At 43.3% G+C, this 17,568-nt stretch overlaps 1 protein-coding gene across 4 annotated transcripts in view; it reads left to right on the forward strand.

Annotated features, from left to right (window-relative positions):
• Positions 1–17,568, forward strand: part of RUBCN (rubicon autophagy regulator) — a 198,151-nt gene that overhangs the window by 140,269 nt on the left and 40,314 nt on the right. For 2 of the 4 annotated variants that reach the window (XM_086944541.1, XM_086944540.1), the window contains 2 exons: positions 9,119–9,220; positions 10,716–10,790. In XM_086944541.1, the coding sequence (XP_086800667.1) occupies positions 9,119–9,220; positions 10,716–10,790 (177 nt within the window). The remainder of the gene's footprint in view (positions 1–9,118; positions 9,221–10,715; positions 10,791–17,568) is intronic. The other 2 variants (XM_086944543.1, XM_086944542.1) reach the window with 1 other exon arrangement.

Raw genomic sequence — 17,568 nt, forward strand, 5'->3', positions numbered from 1 at the left:
TCTCACAGTACCAAACATATGGACAGGAAGAGTTAAGCCTGTTTCATTGAATGATTTCTGGCTCACCTTCGGTAGCTGATCACAGTGACAACGCAAGCCTTCTAGATATCGTGTGTAGATCGTGTCTATGACAACCATCCATGCATCTATATAATAGGATATTAAGATTTAGCAATGACCACACAAAGTTTAACTATGTACATTTAAACATACAAAATGAGAGAACTGGATAATGGGTTAAAATGTTCAACAAAAAGGAAATATATCGGCAGTAAAATTCCATCTGAAAACAGCTGAAACACTTGCTTAGTCAGAATTAAGGCAGAACTGCAAGTGCATCAGCCAACTCGGAGATGTTGCTTCTTATCAGTTAGATCTTCTATGTTTGCTTTCAGAAACATATTTGTGCCCTCAAAACCTTCCGTAGGACCCACCTGAAAGCTGTGTTTGTCAAGGACTGAATGTCATCAGCTTGAATACGACTTCCATCAACAAAATTTCATATGCAGGACACAGATGGGTGGATATCTGGCAAGGTGCAACCTTTGCTCGTCTGCTTTACCCCAGATTAAACAAGTAGGTAGCTTCAGTGCAACAGAACAGGAGGGAAGTTCTGCAAATGTAAATTAGTTTTCTTCAAGTGACCTTTACGAGAGGTCATAGTACTTTAGCCTCTCCTGGTCTTAGTTAACAACACTCTCCCATTACCTTCACTCAGTTGCAGAAAAGCACTCCCGCCCAGCAGTATGTTTATGTTTATGTTTGAGGGGGTTTTATATAGCGCTCTATCGCTCCGAGGAGCATCTTGGCGCTTGGTTCAATTTGTGTGGATCGTAGGCAGAAGGGAGATGTAATAGCCCTTAAAGTAGATATTAGACCAGGGTTTTGCAGGTGGTGGCAGTTAGGTTATAAATCCAGGTTTTAATGGCTTTCCTGAATTTGCTCTCACAGGAGATTTCACGAATTTGAGGTGGAAGTGTGTTCCAGGCTCTCGAGCCTTTGACCGCCAGGGACTTTCCCCCTCTAGTGGCCAATCGAAACTTTGGAATAGTCATTAGGTTGGCCGTAGCAGATCTTAGTTGACGTCCGGGGTGGTAGCGATTAAATTTGTTAGTCAGGTAGGTAGGGCCTCTTTTATGGAATGCTCTGAAAGAGATGGTCAATAGTTTGAATAGGATTCTCTTTTGGATAGGGAGCCAGTGGAGGGTATCAAGTGCTGCGGATGCTGAGGATTTTCTTGGCATTTTTAGCACCAGCCTTGCTGCAGTATTTTGCACCATCTGCAGCTTATGTAGGAGGGCCTTATTGGCACCCACATACAGTCCGTTACAATAGTCCAACCTAGATGTAATCAATGCCACTGCTACCGTTTTCCTTGCTGGTAGGGGGAGGAAGTCAAAGAATTTCCGAAGGCTTTTGATGATATTAAAACAGGAGCCAGCCACTTCACTGGTCTGTTGCTTGAAGGATAGTGCCTCGTCAATTTTAATTCCTAAATTTCGGGCACTCTTTATGGTACTCGGCGGGGCTTCAGCATTAGGTGGCCAGCAGGTTTGGGGAGAAAACAGATTATTTTTCCCAAAGGGTAGAATTTCCGTCTTTGCAGTGTTGCATCTCAGGTGGTTTGTGTTCATCCACTCGAAAGTGGCCTTCAGACAGTCTCTGAGGGAACGTTCAGCAATTGCCGCGTCCTCATCTAGGATTACAACTAGTTGAGTATCATCGGCATAGGCTATTGAGCTGATAGCAAAAGAGGAGATAAGTTTCATTAGGGGGACCATATATAGGTTAAACAATATGGGGCTTAAGCTAGAGCCCTGAGGTACCCCAGATTGAACTTCTCTTGCCTCAGAGTAATGTGGACCTAGGAGAACAGTCTGTTTTCTTTGTCTGAGGAAGTTGGTGAACCATTTCAACACGGTGCCCCCTATGCCTGCGCTACTCAGGCGATGAAGTAGAATATCATGGGACACCGTGTCGAATGCCGCAGACAGATCCAGTAGGATCAGGACGGCTCTTTTGCCCTGATCCAGAGCGGCCCTGATAGTTTCCGTTGAGAAAATTAGGGCGGATTCAGTTGAATGGTGAGAGCGAAAACCTGCTTGATTGGGATGTAGCAAATTGTTGTTCTCTAGATACGCAGTGAGTTGTTTGTTTACACATGTCTCTGTGAGTTTGCATAGTGCTGGAAGAAGTGATATGGGTCGGAGGTTTGAGAGTGTCGTAGGGTCCTGAATAGTTTTTTTCTGAAGGGGTTTGACTACCGCGACCTTCCAGCATGCGGGGATGTCTCCTGTTTGTAGGGAGGAGTTCAGGATTGAGTTTATAATTGGGTTGACCTCATCTTTTATAGCCTTGAGCAGTAGGGGTGGGCAGGGATTAAGAGGGGAGCCTGAGTTCAATTTAGAGATAGCTTGAGCAGACTCGGTTGAATTAATCAAAGTAAAATTATCCCATGTGGTAGTACAAGGTGAGTCTGTTAGGATGGTAGGGTCATCTGTGTTTAATGCTGGTTGACTGATCTGTGGAAACTCTTTTGTAAAGTTTGTAATTTTCTGTTCGAAATATTCCGCTATTTTGTCGCAGAGGGCTTGGGATGGTGGAATTTCCTGTGATAGTATTTTGGGTTTTCTGAAGCCATTGACTATTTGGAATATTTGTTTTTGATTGTTGTTGGTCGATTCTATCAAGTTGGTGTAATAGTTAGTTTTCGCCAACTTGATCGAGGTATGGTAATTCTTCCTAACATTTTTATAGTTTTCCCTATCTTCCTTTTTATTATGGCGTCGCCATTTTCTTTCCAGGAGTTTCACTTCTCTTAACGTGGCTTTTAGGGATTTAGTGTACCAGGGAGCGGACTTTTTCCTTTGTATTTTGTTAGATTTGGCTCCTCCTGTTGTCAGTTTTTCCCCAATGGCTTTCACCCAGTTGTTATAGTTTGCGTAATCAGTGCACACATTTCCCACAGGTGTTGGTTTTGCTGTCTGTACCCAGTTCATTAGTTCCGGGTGCTCGATGATTTTTTTCCAGCAGGGGGTGGGATTTGTGGTGGTGGGAATGGACTTAATTTCTTTATTGTTGTCTATTTTTAGATTAAAACTCATAAGTTTATGGTCTGACCATGTTTGGGTCAGAGGAAGATCGACAGTTAATGTATTGATATTCGAGCATATGCAATCTAATATATGCCCGGCATTATGAGTAGGCTCCTGAGTTAAAATCGTCAAGCCTAGTATGGTCAATATGTCTTTAAAATAGACAGTGTTGGGGTCATTGGGGTTATCCAAATGTATATTTATATCTCCTAGTAGAGTGAAATTGGCCGAGCGTAGGATTAGGTTAGCGAGAGCTTCCCCAAAGCTGTCCAAGAAGCGGGTAGCTTGTCCGGGGGGTCGATATATTAATAAACCGGAAAAAGTGAAAGAGTCATGGGCTTGCAGACTGAAACTGAGGCATTCAGCTTCCTTTATCTCAGATATTTCCACAGTGGTGCATTTAAAGGAGTCACGATAAATTAGGGCTAATCCTCCTCCACGTTGCTGAGGTCGGTCCAGTCTCTGAATTAGAAAGCCCGAGGGGAGGGCATTAACTATATCGGGATTGGTCCAGTCTTTGAGCCACGTCTCAGTTACCATTAGGCAGTCGAGATCCATTTCAGTAATGAGGTCGTATATATGTTGAGCGTTCTTGCACATAGATCGTGCATTTATAAGTACATAACAGACCAACTCTTCCCTCACAATTTGTTCGAGTCCACCCAAGGAGTTAGGTATTTCCAGACACCTGGGAATCGTCCAGTGGATAGCAGCTCCCTGTAAACACGAGACTGTACTCATGCAAGCAGCTGCCACAAGCAAGTTCTTCATCAGGTAAAGCAGACCATCCAGAGTAGATGTAGGTCTCGCTCTCTCTCAAAGTTATATCAGAAAATGGCATCTTCAGGTCTCTACTAAGCCCTTTGCAGCAGGAAAACAAGAAGGATGTAGAGACAGTTTTCATAGTGCCCCTCGACATGTAGATACAGATATGGCTCCCACATGTTGGTGTTCTCACATAATTGTCTGGCGTCAGCTGGGCTGTGAAGGCAAACCATAAAACCCAAAAGCGATGTCCAAGAGAGCAAAGGTATTTCTCGGCCCTCCCCTTTGAAGGAGGGAGGTTAGCAACAATACTTTAGCCATTAGGTCTGGGAAGGCTTCTTCAGTTGAGAAAAATCTTCAACAGAAGTCCCACTAACAGATTCCTGACTGAGACAAGTTGATTCCTAAAATCGTCACCCCTTGCTCGGGGAAAGCGTTGATCCTTGAAGCTGGCACAGCTATTAGCTTTGTTGCCAGCATACACCCGGAGGTACAGTCACCTTTAAAGTCACCTCTTCCTGAAAAACAATCATGGAGGAAAAAAGCAACCTTGGTTCCATACAGTGCAGATAAAGTTGATCGTCTTGGTGAACCTAGCAATATTTATTTTAATTTATTTTAGTGTATTTTAGTCTGAAAAAAGATGTACAGAATTGCTAGACTTGGCCTTCCCAGGAATGTCTTTACAAACACCAGCAGCAGGAAATTATACTTCACCATTGGGTGATTTAAGTGGTTTCTTGGGAAAGCTCCAAGCAGCTCTGTTGCGGTTCTCTTAGATTAAGTGGTGTATGCCTTGCCTCAGTTCACCTTCTTATACAGAGTGGTGATAGTCTTCTCCAGGACCTCAATGCTGGCTGTAATCCTGATGGTCACTTTCAGCTCTGGTTCCTCTTTTTGTATGAGTTGTTATGGAAACTTACCTGCCTGTATTTGCAACACAATCTAACCATTAGGGCGAGCATGATTAAAATCTGAGAGCAAGCTATCGAAAATTAAATGCCCTTGTGACCATCCAAAATGTAATTAATGTGTGATAGCAACATAGCCCAGATGGATGGCAGTGCAATTGTATGTGATTAGTATACCTTTCGTCATCTCGGTGTTTGCGCTCAGACTTTTGCAAAATGATCATCACCTGCAATACTCAAATAGCGACAGAAGAGTGAATTTTAGTGACTTGGTAGAAAATGTGATCATGTCAGCTGATAACTGGAATCGCTGTCAGATTGAATGGGCTGTGTTTCAAAATCTTTGTTTAGTAATTTCTTTCAGTTCCTCTCGCAGTTAGGCACTCCTTGCCATTTTATAGATCAAAAGAGCCCGTTAAAACCCAGTAGAGAGAGTTCGCCAGGAGCAGTCCAGTAGTCATTGATAAAATGTATCTTAAACTGGCATTGCCTACACTTGGTTATACATGTCTGTTGGCTGGAATGATAGGAGTAGGAACAGTATTCCAGTTTTTGAACTATAGTTGTTTTTGGGAAGTTGGGGCTTACATTTGAGGTTGTGCAATTTGAAAAGGTAGAATGCATTATGCTTCTGAAAAGTTCTGGGTAACTACTTAATTTTAGAACAACTAACTACAGTCTAAAGGAGAAGAGGAAGCATGTAGGAAGCGGTCTTTCTAAATAGCGTATTAAAATGAAGAACACTATGCAGAGAGTCCAGTGAGTCCCCAATTGGTTTACAGAGGCAAAAGTAGATAATACTAACGCTCTCTTTTGTGGTAGTATGGGCAAGCAATTAAGCTTCTCATAGGGTAGTGCATGGCATTTGTTGTACTCATAAGGCAATAAATGAGACACACACTCAAAGAATAAATCCGAGACCAAATTATTTAGGTCGAGCAGACCTTACTCTCAATGCGTGAGCATTGAGAGTGTCTGCTTCAGACCTTTTGTGGCCCGTATTTAGGAATGTGGACAGCTACCAGACGCGCGCTTTGACGAGGTCAGATTTCACCTCGGGAGCGAGCGTCTGGTAGCTGCGCATGCGCGAATCAAATCCCTTGCACACACACAGGCAGCCCCCACCCCTCTGCATGCACGCACACATACACAGACAGGCGCGCGCATGCACACGCAGGCATACGACACACATACAGGCACACATACAGGCACACTATCCCCTACCTCGCATTCTCTCTCAATCACACAGTCACGCATGCGCACACACATTCCTTCGCGCACACACGCGCGCACACACTCCCCCTCCCCCACCCCTCCCAGGCATACACACAGGCACGCACGCACTTCACTTCAGCCCTGGGCCCCACTCACCGACTGCGCTCCTCCGGCGGGCTCCTCTCGCGCTCCGCTCCTCACGGCGCGGCGCGTCGCGTCTCATCTCCTCTTCACGATCGGGGCTCCCTCAGGTCCGAGGAGCCCCGCAACAGGCGCCAAACTCCTCCTTCTCCCTGGCCCCCTTCTGGGGACCCGGGCTGATTCGGACCGGCAAGGCGCTCCATGCGCCGGCAGCTCGCGGACCTCGGGAGGCGGGACTTACGGTCGGCCGCGACCGGATTGGTCGGCCGGCCAAGAGCTTCCGGGTCGCCGCGGGACTTGTTTATAATGGAAGGTCGGTTGAAATATCACTCATAATTACACAAAGCAATCTGAAATCTTGTTTTTATCTGGACTCACAAAGGTTTGCACATGTGTACATACTGGCGAAAAAGTGTTTTTCCTTGTGTATAAACCGTTGCCATGCACGTCCACCAGTTTTGTAAGACTTCCTTTCCCATTGCTATGTTGAAAACGGAGGATTATGACTGCGTCGGTCAGAAGTAAACGTATAGGCAACGGTTTCCATGGTTAGAAACCGTGTACAAAACTTTCAAATTTCTGTAAAACAAGGACTTTATCTATAAACGCCAACCTACCCGATGGAGGCCGGCGTCTTCCAATTTTTTAAATCCCGAAATTACTTTCCGACGTAATGTATGTCAATGGAGAAAATGCATTTCCCGATTTTCCCCCCAATCTTCCACTTTCAATTGTAAAATGTTGGCCTGTATGCTTCTCGGATGCGCTCAAACTTTCAGGGCAGTGCAGTTATGCACCGCTTGACTCCGGTGGAGAGTATGCTACACAGAAAAAAATAATTTGTTAATTAATCGTTGTATACTGTACAAGAGTGAAACGCTTTTTCAATGGTCAAACTAAGTAGTTTTCCACTCGTAAAATGCTACCTGCGCATAAAAATTGGCCGTTCACACGTAAACGGCATTGTGAATGGAGCCCTCGTGGGTTTACTTTCACAGTACCTTTCAGTCATAAAGTGAACATTTCAATGACAGAGAAAAAAAACTTAACAATCTCGCGTCACAGCTGCCTCGCCCCTAAGGTAGTACACGCACAGCTTCCGGGTTTTGAATACACAGGTCACTGGGCCTCTTAAGTACCAACCACAGCCGGCAGAAACCAGAAGGCATGCAGATGAAACAAACACCAGCGCGGAAACTCCTGCAGAATTCCTCAATGCTTCTATCCCCTGGCTGAAGGACGACTGCGGGTAGAGTGGGTGCATGGAAAAAATGAGACTAAACGCTCAACTGGGAAACAATACTAACCAGAGCACACCCACATCTGCTTCCCCTTAGTAAAGGTTACTTTGACGTGCTTGTCACAGTGCAAGCGTTCTTTCCTGGCACTATCCTCAAAACTCTTCTCGCGGCACCAGGCCTCGTTTTATAATTTGTATCCTCCTGCAGGTTGGCAGGAACATCCTGCAAAGACGGTTAAATCATTGGTTTTCTTCCAGGATGTCACCCAATCTGCGCTGGGGCTGGGCCTCCAGTCAGGTAAAAACGTGAAAGGCCGAGACTGGGTTTGCTCTCTGGGGGTCGTCTGAAAGCACTGGCACGAAAAGCAAAGCTTCACTTTGAGGCAAAGAAAGAAATCTTGTGTTACAAAGAAACGAGATGCGATGTAAAGTGACCTTTTTAAACGCGACTGCTCGCTGAACCCTGGTCTCTCTTAATTAGAGCCCCGCGTCTCCGCCTCAGGCAGTCACATTCATAAATTATGTATAAATTAGCCTTTAATAATTAAAAGCGCGAACAGGAGAAATGGGGCGTTTCAGAAGCTTCTCTGGAAGTAGGCTAGCAGGCAGCAGTGCAAGGACAGGCCACGCAGAGGGAGGCTGTTCACCTTAATACACATAACAGCAATGCCGAGTATAGAGAGGGCTTGTCAGCTTGTATCTTCAGATTTTCAGGATATGCAATGTTTTTCCATTGAGCTTATTCTGTTTTATGCAGCTAATAACGAAGCAATGAATACTGGTTGTGAAAGCACACATTTGGAAAAATGAAAAATGCCCAGTCTATATTCCCACATTTTGCTGAACACACTAAAGTCACATTCAACAGCTCACACCACTTTATGACAGGTTGCATCTGGGGTAATACTAGGGGCGGCTGGTGACATTTGACAGTGGTGGGGTGTAAACTAATTTGCATAATTTGAGAGACAGCAGTGTGAGAGACAGCAGTGTGTGTGTTCTACAGAGAGCATGGTGTGCGAGAGAGACAGCAGTGTGTGTGTAAGAAAGAGATATTTTATATGTACCTTTTTATGCAAAGAAAAAAACAATAACGCATAAATGAAAACATTGCCATTTACAATGCTAATAGCTCAAACTTAAATAATGCGAGACCTATTGCATTGCAAATGCTTGTTTTGTACAAGTCTTAGTTTTAACAACTCTTCATCTACCTACAATTAAATGTTTATTCCACTTTCATCAAATGATGTCTTTGGCCAACTGTTCCTGAAGAGTCAAGTGCTCAAAGGGAGCAAACTTCATTATCCAGTTAGCGTACATCTGTAGTGGTTATCTTAGAGCACAAGTGTTAAACATATGTACCCGTCGCAGATAACTGATACTAACCACTGATTACCTCAAATCCACAGGAATAGGCTTCACGTGTAAATACACAGGATTCTCTCCGTGGATCACCAATGCAGTGTACTGCCATTGAGAAATCCACTGTGAGCATTCACACTCCTACGTTCCTTCCATATCTCATGTTTGCCGATGTCCGTCTCCTTTCACACATTCAGGCTAAGCATGCAGCCATTGAGGCACGCTGTGATACGAGCACCTTGTCTACCTTCACATAGGGCTAGTACAGAGGTAGGAGGGTAATATGAAATGCCACCTTACTCCTCACAGCTCCCGATACCTTAAATCGTAATAGTGTGCATCCCGGATGTATTGATAGTTATTTTGTGTGTTGAATTTTTTTGTAGACTGCATGGCTACAGACAGTGGCTCTCAGTTCAGTTCCCGTGACTCAATGCGGTTGTCGGATTCTGGATCAGCAGATGATGTGGATGAATACGAGATCAAAGGTAAAGGCCTTTTTCAGTTCTTTATATTGTCGTCCTATACTTTTGGATATTTCGAATTTAGTTCTTGAAGGAAATTGAACTCCAAGTAAAAGCACCAGTCTATTCGGAGAATTAATGCAAAATAGCTGGGTGTTCTTTGTAAGTAGATGGTACGTTTTTACGTTTTGTGCTGAGAGTTTGAGATAAAGAGAAATGTTCTACAGCTGCCCTTGAAATACCTGTGTCTTCCCAATATCCTTAGTCCATCCAAAGACTTCGCTACTCAACATCCCAAACATGTACCTTTGAAATGCTGGGACAATTTGACTATCTTTTCTTTCAGTAGGGGAAGACTATACGATAAAGAGAGCGCTTGTGTCTATTGCTCTTGATATATACCTGAGCCCTCAGCTTTTAGCCCTTCAGTGAGGACCTTTGAAGTGGGGAGGGGCCCTTAAAAGATGATGTAGACCCACATGCACAATGTGCAGAACTCTTGGAACATAACACTGTTTGGGCAGCCTTGTTAATCCCACACCACATTATCCAACACTATACTATCAACGGCTGTACCCTACTCTGAGATTGGTGAGGGTGCACACGCTGCTTTTGTCTCTGAAGGGAGCACATGATGCAGACCCCATGAGATGGAGTGATATGGACACAGTACCCCTGCTGGTGGATTCTACTGAGCCAATGGGAAATGGACAGAGAGGGAGCCCTGGCTGACAAAATAAGCGAAGAGAAGTTAAACAGCCTAGTGGTCTGTCTGCTGTTATGGAGCAACTTCATACACTATGATTGATTCATCAAGCCAACACCTCCTCTCTGTTTCATTTCATAATCATGTTAGCTTCATGACAAGACCCTAAATCCGTTCTTACTCTGTAAAAACCATCTGTCAAATCCATTCCTTTCCACATGCAGCCACCGCATGCCTCAAGGTGGATCAATCTGTCCAGAATTCCCATCAGCTCCAAAGCCGGCCTGCACTTGCCTCGCAACTACTCATCCCATTTGGCAGATTCTCACTCAGATAAACTTCTTTTCTACCAAGTCATCTTTCTTTTTTTCAGAATGTTGGTGGCCCTCTGTATCACATTTGTGCAATGCTGCATAGTTTGTATGTGGTTGTTCTGCAATGCTTTTCCACATTCATGTACCTCTGCAGTTTGGCAGCTATTAGCTAGTCATGCGTGGGGTGGGATTTTCTTTGACAGTTCATGCAAATTCTGCCATGCTTGGAGGTTTCTGCAACAAAGGGTTAATTCACACGAGGCCTTGAGCCTCTTGACCACCGCATGCATCTGTTAAGAGACTGAAGTGCCTGTTGGTGTGAAGGGGCCTGAGTTGATGATTGTAAAGTCTGTGGGGCAATCGTTTTGACCAGTCTGTTTCAGTTCTACTGTTCTAACCTGTGCTGTTAAAATGCCAGTTGTGTAAACTTAGTCTGCTGTCTGAGCTTCTCATCCAGCCACGGAAGTAAATGTGTTGTTGTCATCACTGTATCACACAGATGGTAATGATGGCTCTAGCCTGATTCAAATGTCTAAGAACGGACTGTCCGTGTCCATGGCATCGTTGTTTTCAGGTAGTACACACCTAAGAGTGCTTCACGAGGGTGTGCTCTCAGCGCACACACTTTCTGCATGCGTGTGTGTTTGTGTGCACTGCTCACATAGCCCCAGGATCACAGGCTGCTTAGGTTCAGACTATAAACATCCTTTGAGGGTGTTGTCTAAAAGGCACTGTATTTATATGAAGAAGAACTGAAGCCTTAAAACATTGACACCTTAAATATCTCTTTGTCTCTTAAGTAGTACATTTAAATTGCCAATGATATTTAGTCTGTAGTCGTCATCCCATAGTGAGTGCAGACAAGTCCACTCATATTTCTTGTTCTGGCAAATAAAAGTGAGGTCAAAACACAAATGAAGCAATAATTAAAAAACTTTGCGAGACAGGAGTCCTTGACAGGCAAAGCTGTGTTTATACTAATGCAGACTTTGAGCGGGAGCTTCTAATTAGAATTTCAGCAGAAAATGGGGATAGTTTAGTGAAAATTGCACAACTACACTTTCTGAGGGTGGGATCTTCTGAAAAAGAGGTGCAAATAAAATTGCTTGAATATTTTTGGGGATGTTGGTTTCTCCCTGTACTCCAGTTTTTTCGCTTTTATTGAAAGTGCTATTGCGTTCTTTGGTGCAGCATTGATCGAAGCCTGTCGGCTACATTCTACCTAGTCCCAAATGCAAACGAACATGTATATGATTTTGAAACCTCTCTAAGATGTTTTACATTCGCTGGCAAAACTTTTAAAATTGCCACTTCCTCTGAATAGGATTCTGGTGTGAAAAAAGCGCCTTACTGCACCTGGTGCCCTGATTTTTGGAACGGGCTATCCTAGAAAGGGTACAGGAAGTGAAGGGACATGTAAAATTTTTCGTCCGCTTTAGACATTAGTCTTTGAAGCAATCAGTCCTTTGCAGCATTACTCATGTCTAGGTAGCTATTCCACCTCTGCCCATGTCGGTAGAACACCATCTTTCCAGGCCTGAGCTTTCCATATGTACATCAAGATCCTCCGGTATGCTGTTTCAAACTATCTCTCTGCCAATGACCAAAATACACATATTTGTTTAATTGCCACATTGGGTCTCATTTACAAAGCTTTCTCCCAAGAGTAGGTGTGACTTATTTCTGGGAATTTAAGAATAAATCAGTAGTAAGCCACACCGACTCTCAGGAAAATCTTTGAAAATCGATTGAGTCTAGGTGCCCGGCCAACGATGGATGGTTTAGTAATATTCCTTTTTTGTACGATGGAGTGTTAATTATTCACTTTACCATCCCAGTACAGGTTTCTGTTGGCTGAGGCTCTCATGTGATCACATCTGCACTTCACCCTCCTGATAATGGCAAGAACTTGCACTTTGCACAGCGCAGTTTGTCGCTTTTTCTGTGCAGCAACTGCCCCATCTTCATAACTGTCCTGCCATTATAGTAGAAAGTGGGTTGAGTCCTTATGTAAACAGCGCTATCAAGACGTGTAGTTCATATTATTTGGTGTAATGCACTCGCTGTAAATTGTGCAACCAAGGTACACCTTGAGGCCCTCCGACTGTATAAACCATTTATGAGATCACAAATGGAAATTGGATTCATGACTTGATTTACTGTTTTCATCATGTAACACAAAGCCCTGTGTACACTACATAATAAACGTTTAACAATTGTTCTCAGTGTAGTTCCCCTGCCTTCCTGTGATCCTTGGACAGTGCTGTATACCTACTCTGAGTGCTTGCCTTTCTTTTCATTTTTCTGACGGCCCATGCTCAGGCAGGGCACTTTTTGGTGTGATCAGAGAGCAGACCTGTCTTCATTGATTTTTAGATTTGATTTTGTGCGTCCATGCTCTTTCAATTTCCATCTCTCGCTCCTAAATGGTCTTCCCTAATCATTCCATTTATGTCTCTGATCTGTGAACCACAGGTAATTCCAATGCTGATTGTTCTAAATACAAATTTTGAGCCCCTTGTAGCTAATCCAGTTGAAAAGTATCGCTACCATACTGCTAGAGGACAAACTGCTTTCGGAAGCCAAGCCAGTGTTTTCTTGGACACCCAGCAAGATATTCATTTTAGAAAACGTCCGCTATGACCAGCAGTGTGGAATAGGCCAGATCCAGCTCCCATAGCCTACACTTTGCTTTCGGAATCATCTCCTATTGACTCATGCAAAGGCGAACTTGCCCATCGCATGTTGGAGATCATAGTGGAAAAAGATTTTGTCCTCTGCAGTTTCAGGAAAGATTCAAATGTTGGAAAAATCACCAATGGTGAACATTTTGTAGAGGTTGACAAACACCCCAGATGGTTTCCTGGCCTGGACTCCTCTACAGAGATGTGTTGAATAATTTTTTTGGGGAAAAAAATAAAAAATCAATCCTTCTTTCTTTGATGCTCATTAGACCGTGCCCGACTCAAATTTTTGGGCCCTGCACAATGTTTCTTAGGCAGAGAAGTAAATGAAGTGGTGCCGATGAAATGATGAGTTGAGTACAGAGTAGTATTATAAAATGTTGATTCTTCTTTAGTCAAGCAAAGGAGCCCACATCTTTTAGTTCCTTCCTCCAGCAGTTCCCGACTCCAGCGGAAGTAATTTGAGCTGGAACCCAGGGAGAAGGAACACAGAACCATGGACCCATACCAAGCGTAAACACATTACATAACTTCACAGGCTAACTGCCATAAGCCTGCAGTAAAAATAGTAAAAGGACTAAGTGTTCGAACACTACAGTAAGACCTGCAAATCAAAGGTGCAGTCTAACATCCTTTTTCAGTACTATTTAGTTTTCTTTTCTGCCTAAAACCTGTAGCTTTCTGCGGTTCTGAACGAGAACTCAATTGGAATGGGCCAATACAAAAATCTCAGGTCAGGAGGACAACATCTATTGATCCCCTTTAGGGCCCGAACTTTTAGAAATGGTGGCAGATCCTTTTCCTACTTAGCCCCAATACTGTGGAACCAGCTCCCGACACACCTCTGAGCCATCACGGACCACAGGCTATTCAAAAAAAGAGCAGAAAACCTGGCTGTTCTAAACCCCTCTAAATCTGCCGACAACATCCTCAGATGATTGCGCAACAGTGCCATGAGACACAACTGGGTGATGTGTGCACTTAACAAAAAACAATAACAATATACTGAGTAGTTGCCTGCTGTCAGCTACCCGTGCTTCACAGTTTGCGTAAACGTTCTCTCCCTTACTTTCCTTGCCTGAAGGACTGTGGAAGGAGTAAAGGGGTGACTTCTTTCTCTCACTTCCTCCACACTTTTTCATGTTCTTGGGTGGAGATGTTCATGCTTGAAATAAAGAAGAACCATTCAGTGTTTGCTTAGAGTTCAAAAGTAATTATATTTTCTTAGGCAGAATGTAAATCTAAAACATCTGTGTACATTTGCAGATCGCTGCTAAGAAAAAGGGTAGGACTACCCCTTAAATGTGCTGAGTTGGCGAGCACCTCAATGTGTCTGCCTGAATGACCACTATTGTCTGCATGGCACTTTTGAGCTCTCGGTTTATGTGCGCATTAAAGATCAATCCAAAGGCAGACTCCACTTTGTGTTTGACGACAAGTCGGGCTGCAACAAGAGTGTATCTCTCTCGTATCTGCCGCCCCTCTCCCTATCAGCAAGGGTACACAAGCAAGAATCAAATTTAAATCCTAGAATTGGTCCCTCACATTTGGAACTAGAATTGTTTTATAGGAGATGAGGTTTCTCAATGGAAATATATTTTAGCAAGTTCAGTATATACTAATTTTATAATAATATCAGCGTTTTGTTGTAATCAAACTTTATATGATCTTGTTAAGTAAAGGTAAACCAAGGTTACTAAGCAGGTCGTTTCCATCTGGCACATCACTTGTGTCAAACTTTATCTTAACACATCAGAGTAGCGTAGATGGAGAAGCTGGGGATGGCTCCCTTTGTGTCTGGACTCACTTTGTTTACTGAGGACGTTACTGGCCTGAAATAAGAGACGGTGAAGTGCAAATTATTCCCTTTGATGAATCCATGATGCAATTTGATCATTATAGAGTAAGACTGGCCAATCCTTGTAAGTTTGGGGATGGAGAGATTTCCGAATCTCCTCTGCCTGTAGAACGTGTTTGACATTGTATGCACCAGGTATGCATTGCAATGATTTAGAGGAAAGTCTGTGTCCCATGAAGTTTGCTGTTAGAATCTCCCTGCCTTCCACTTTCCAAAACTTTTTGCTAGTTCTCTTGGTGATTACAGGACATGCCCTTAGAGTGAGAACATACTGTAGTAACCACATAATCTTGTTTTGGAAGACTCTATTTCTGCGGTGTCACCAGGTTTTAGGATTGGATTTGTAATCGGAACAATAAGACCTAAACTGCATCTTGCTTGTGATTCTGAAGTACTTGTTCACCCATCTCCCTTTGCCAGGAAAAGTGTTGCGCTCTTTTTCCCAACAGTGGCAAAAGAATATCTTATTTTACGATTACTCTCTTCCATCACTGTATCTGAAGAGGACTTATTTACACCACTGCATTCTGGGGTGCCACCAGGTACTTTCTGTGCAGAAGGGAAGATAAAGGGGTAAGCAAGATCAGACTCACCCAAAAAGTGTGTTTACACTTTAGTTCTTTCTTAGAAATAGGTTTGGCAACCCAATGATTTAATTGAATATTTTGGAAACTACGTCTACTTGGATGTCTGAATATGACCATTTACGAGTGTAATTTGTTTTATGTGAGTTATGGCATCTATTTATCCACAGCTCTATCTAACCTATGCTTGGGTTCACTATCCATGCATTTATTCTCACACCCTCCACCTCCAAAGCCATTGTTTCCGACTCTACCCAGTAGTATGGTGTGGGCCTCTCTTATGACAGCATTCTAATGTTTTTCTACAGCTGACTGCAAGTTTGAAGTCCAGCATGCATAAGTCTGAAACATCCTGGGTCATCCCTCTACTCATTTAGTGACCCATCAGCATTTTATCAGCTCTTAAAAACCTACCTATTTTAGACTTAACGGCATTCCCTTGCTATATGATTGTCATCGACCCACAGCTTGCTGAGTGAACCCCTTCAAGTGATTTGGTGCACGGTACGTTTTGTACATGCACTCCCACCTAATTCATATAGCAAAAGATAAGGTAGTTGTAGCATCGGAAGCACAGAGAGTGCGCTATTGTTTGATGTATATTGTGCTGTTAACCCTAATTTTAACCTCTAGTCCAGGTTACCCCATCACCTAAATCCTTGGTGCTTCTTATGGGCAATTTATTTCTGTATTTCTGACCCAGTTAAACCATCTCCTTACCACGAGAACCTCAATTTTACTTGAACCAGTTGCCTTATGCTATTGCTTAGCTCAAGATAGACTTGTTATGAGTATTTGTAAATCACACTATGACTGACCCGCAGGGTATCCTGGCGCTGTGCAGATGAGCCTTGCCTCGGGCAAGATTGGTTATTAAATGAGACAGGCTGTCTGCTTCTTTTGGAACTCTGGATGTGAGAAAGAGGTTCTGACGTACAGTGGCAGGTCAATCAACACTTTGGTAGTGATGTAAGAGAAGGCCCGGACGGTTCTGCTTTTGCATGGGATATGTCCAAGGAGGTGTCTGGATGGTTTGTTGACTTGCATTTAGTCTATTGATTGACTTCCCTTCATATAAGTTCTTAGCGCTTTGAAAAGATGCTCAGTTTTATGAGAAACAGGCTGATTTGTTCAGCCTAGATTCGTGGTGCTTCTTTTTACAAAGGCCATTGTTAACAAGGCAGTTCAAATTTGTCTATTGCCTACACACACTTCAATGTAGACATGGGGGCACATTCTGAGGCTTGGATTTGAAAAAGGTGGTGCAAGAAACCTGAAAAGATTGCTCATCAGATAGGGCTGCCAAGTCTCCATTAGGCTACCTACTTGTTTACTTCTGCCTCCTGTCCTATTGCACTGTTTGCAGGTTTTGATATCGTTGTAATATACGATCATTCCTATAATCACTTTTCTGCAACAGGATCTACGAAGTTTGCATCCTGTTTATGTCTTCTGCTCCACAGAGTTTCTCTTTTGTGCATATTTTGCTAAGAGGCTCCTGTTGAACTGAACTTGTAGGATTTAGCAAGTCTGCAGGCAGATGAAACCATCCTGTAAATATCAGTTAGATTTTCATATCTAGATCACTCAATTTGAAAGTGATGTCAGATCCCTGGCAATCTTTTTTCCAAGAATGAACTGCAAGTATCTTGACTGCCCAACAAGATTTGATCTTACATTAAAACGTTAAAATCATTTTTGCAGCCAACCACAGTGTGCTTTCCCCACAATCATTTCACTTTTGCTTTAGATTTCCTCCACCTTGGCTTCATGATCCCTTCACCGTGTATTCACGAACCCTCCACCTTGGCTTTATTTACCATTAGCTCACCTTGGCTTGCATTCACGCCTCCTTGGTTTCTGACCTCTTTGGTCCTCTCTCACATGAGTTGCTGACCTACACCTACTCCTGTTTTGATGAAATGGAGGGCTGTATAGGAGGGAGGGAGGTCACCGTAACTGATGGCTAGGATTGCATACCTGAACTTGTATACTCTTGTGATATGAACTGTGTCACACAGTTATCCAACTGACATTGTCATGTGTAATGTTGTCTTAAGTGATGTCTGTAATAACCTATGTACAGTACAACGGGGACTATATGTAAATTCACTATTTGTCATGCTCTAGCATTTAGGTCATCACTCCGCCATATAGGGAAATTCCTCTTGCTAATTTTTAACCTAACCGAAATGCACTGAAAAGTGTTCCTACCAGGTTGGTTTG

This window comes from Lissotriton vulgaris, chromosome 11 (assembly GCF_964263255.1).
Source record: "Lissotriton vulgaris chromosome 11, aLisVul1.2, whole genome shotgun sequence".
Taxonomy (NCBI): Eukaryota; Metazoa; Chordata; class Amphibia; order Caudata; family Salamandridae; genus Lissotriton; species Lissotriton vulgaris.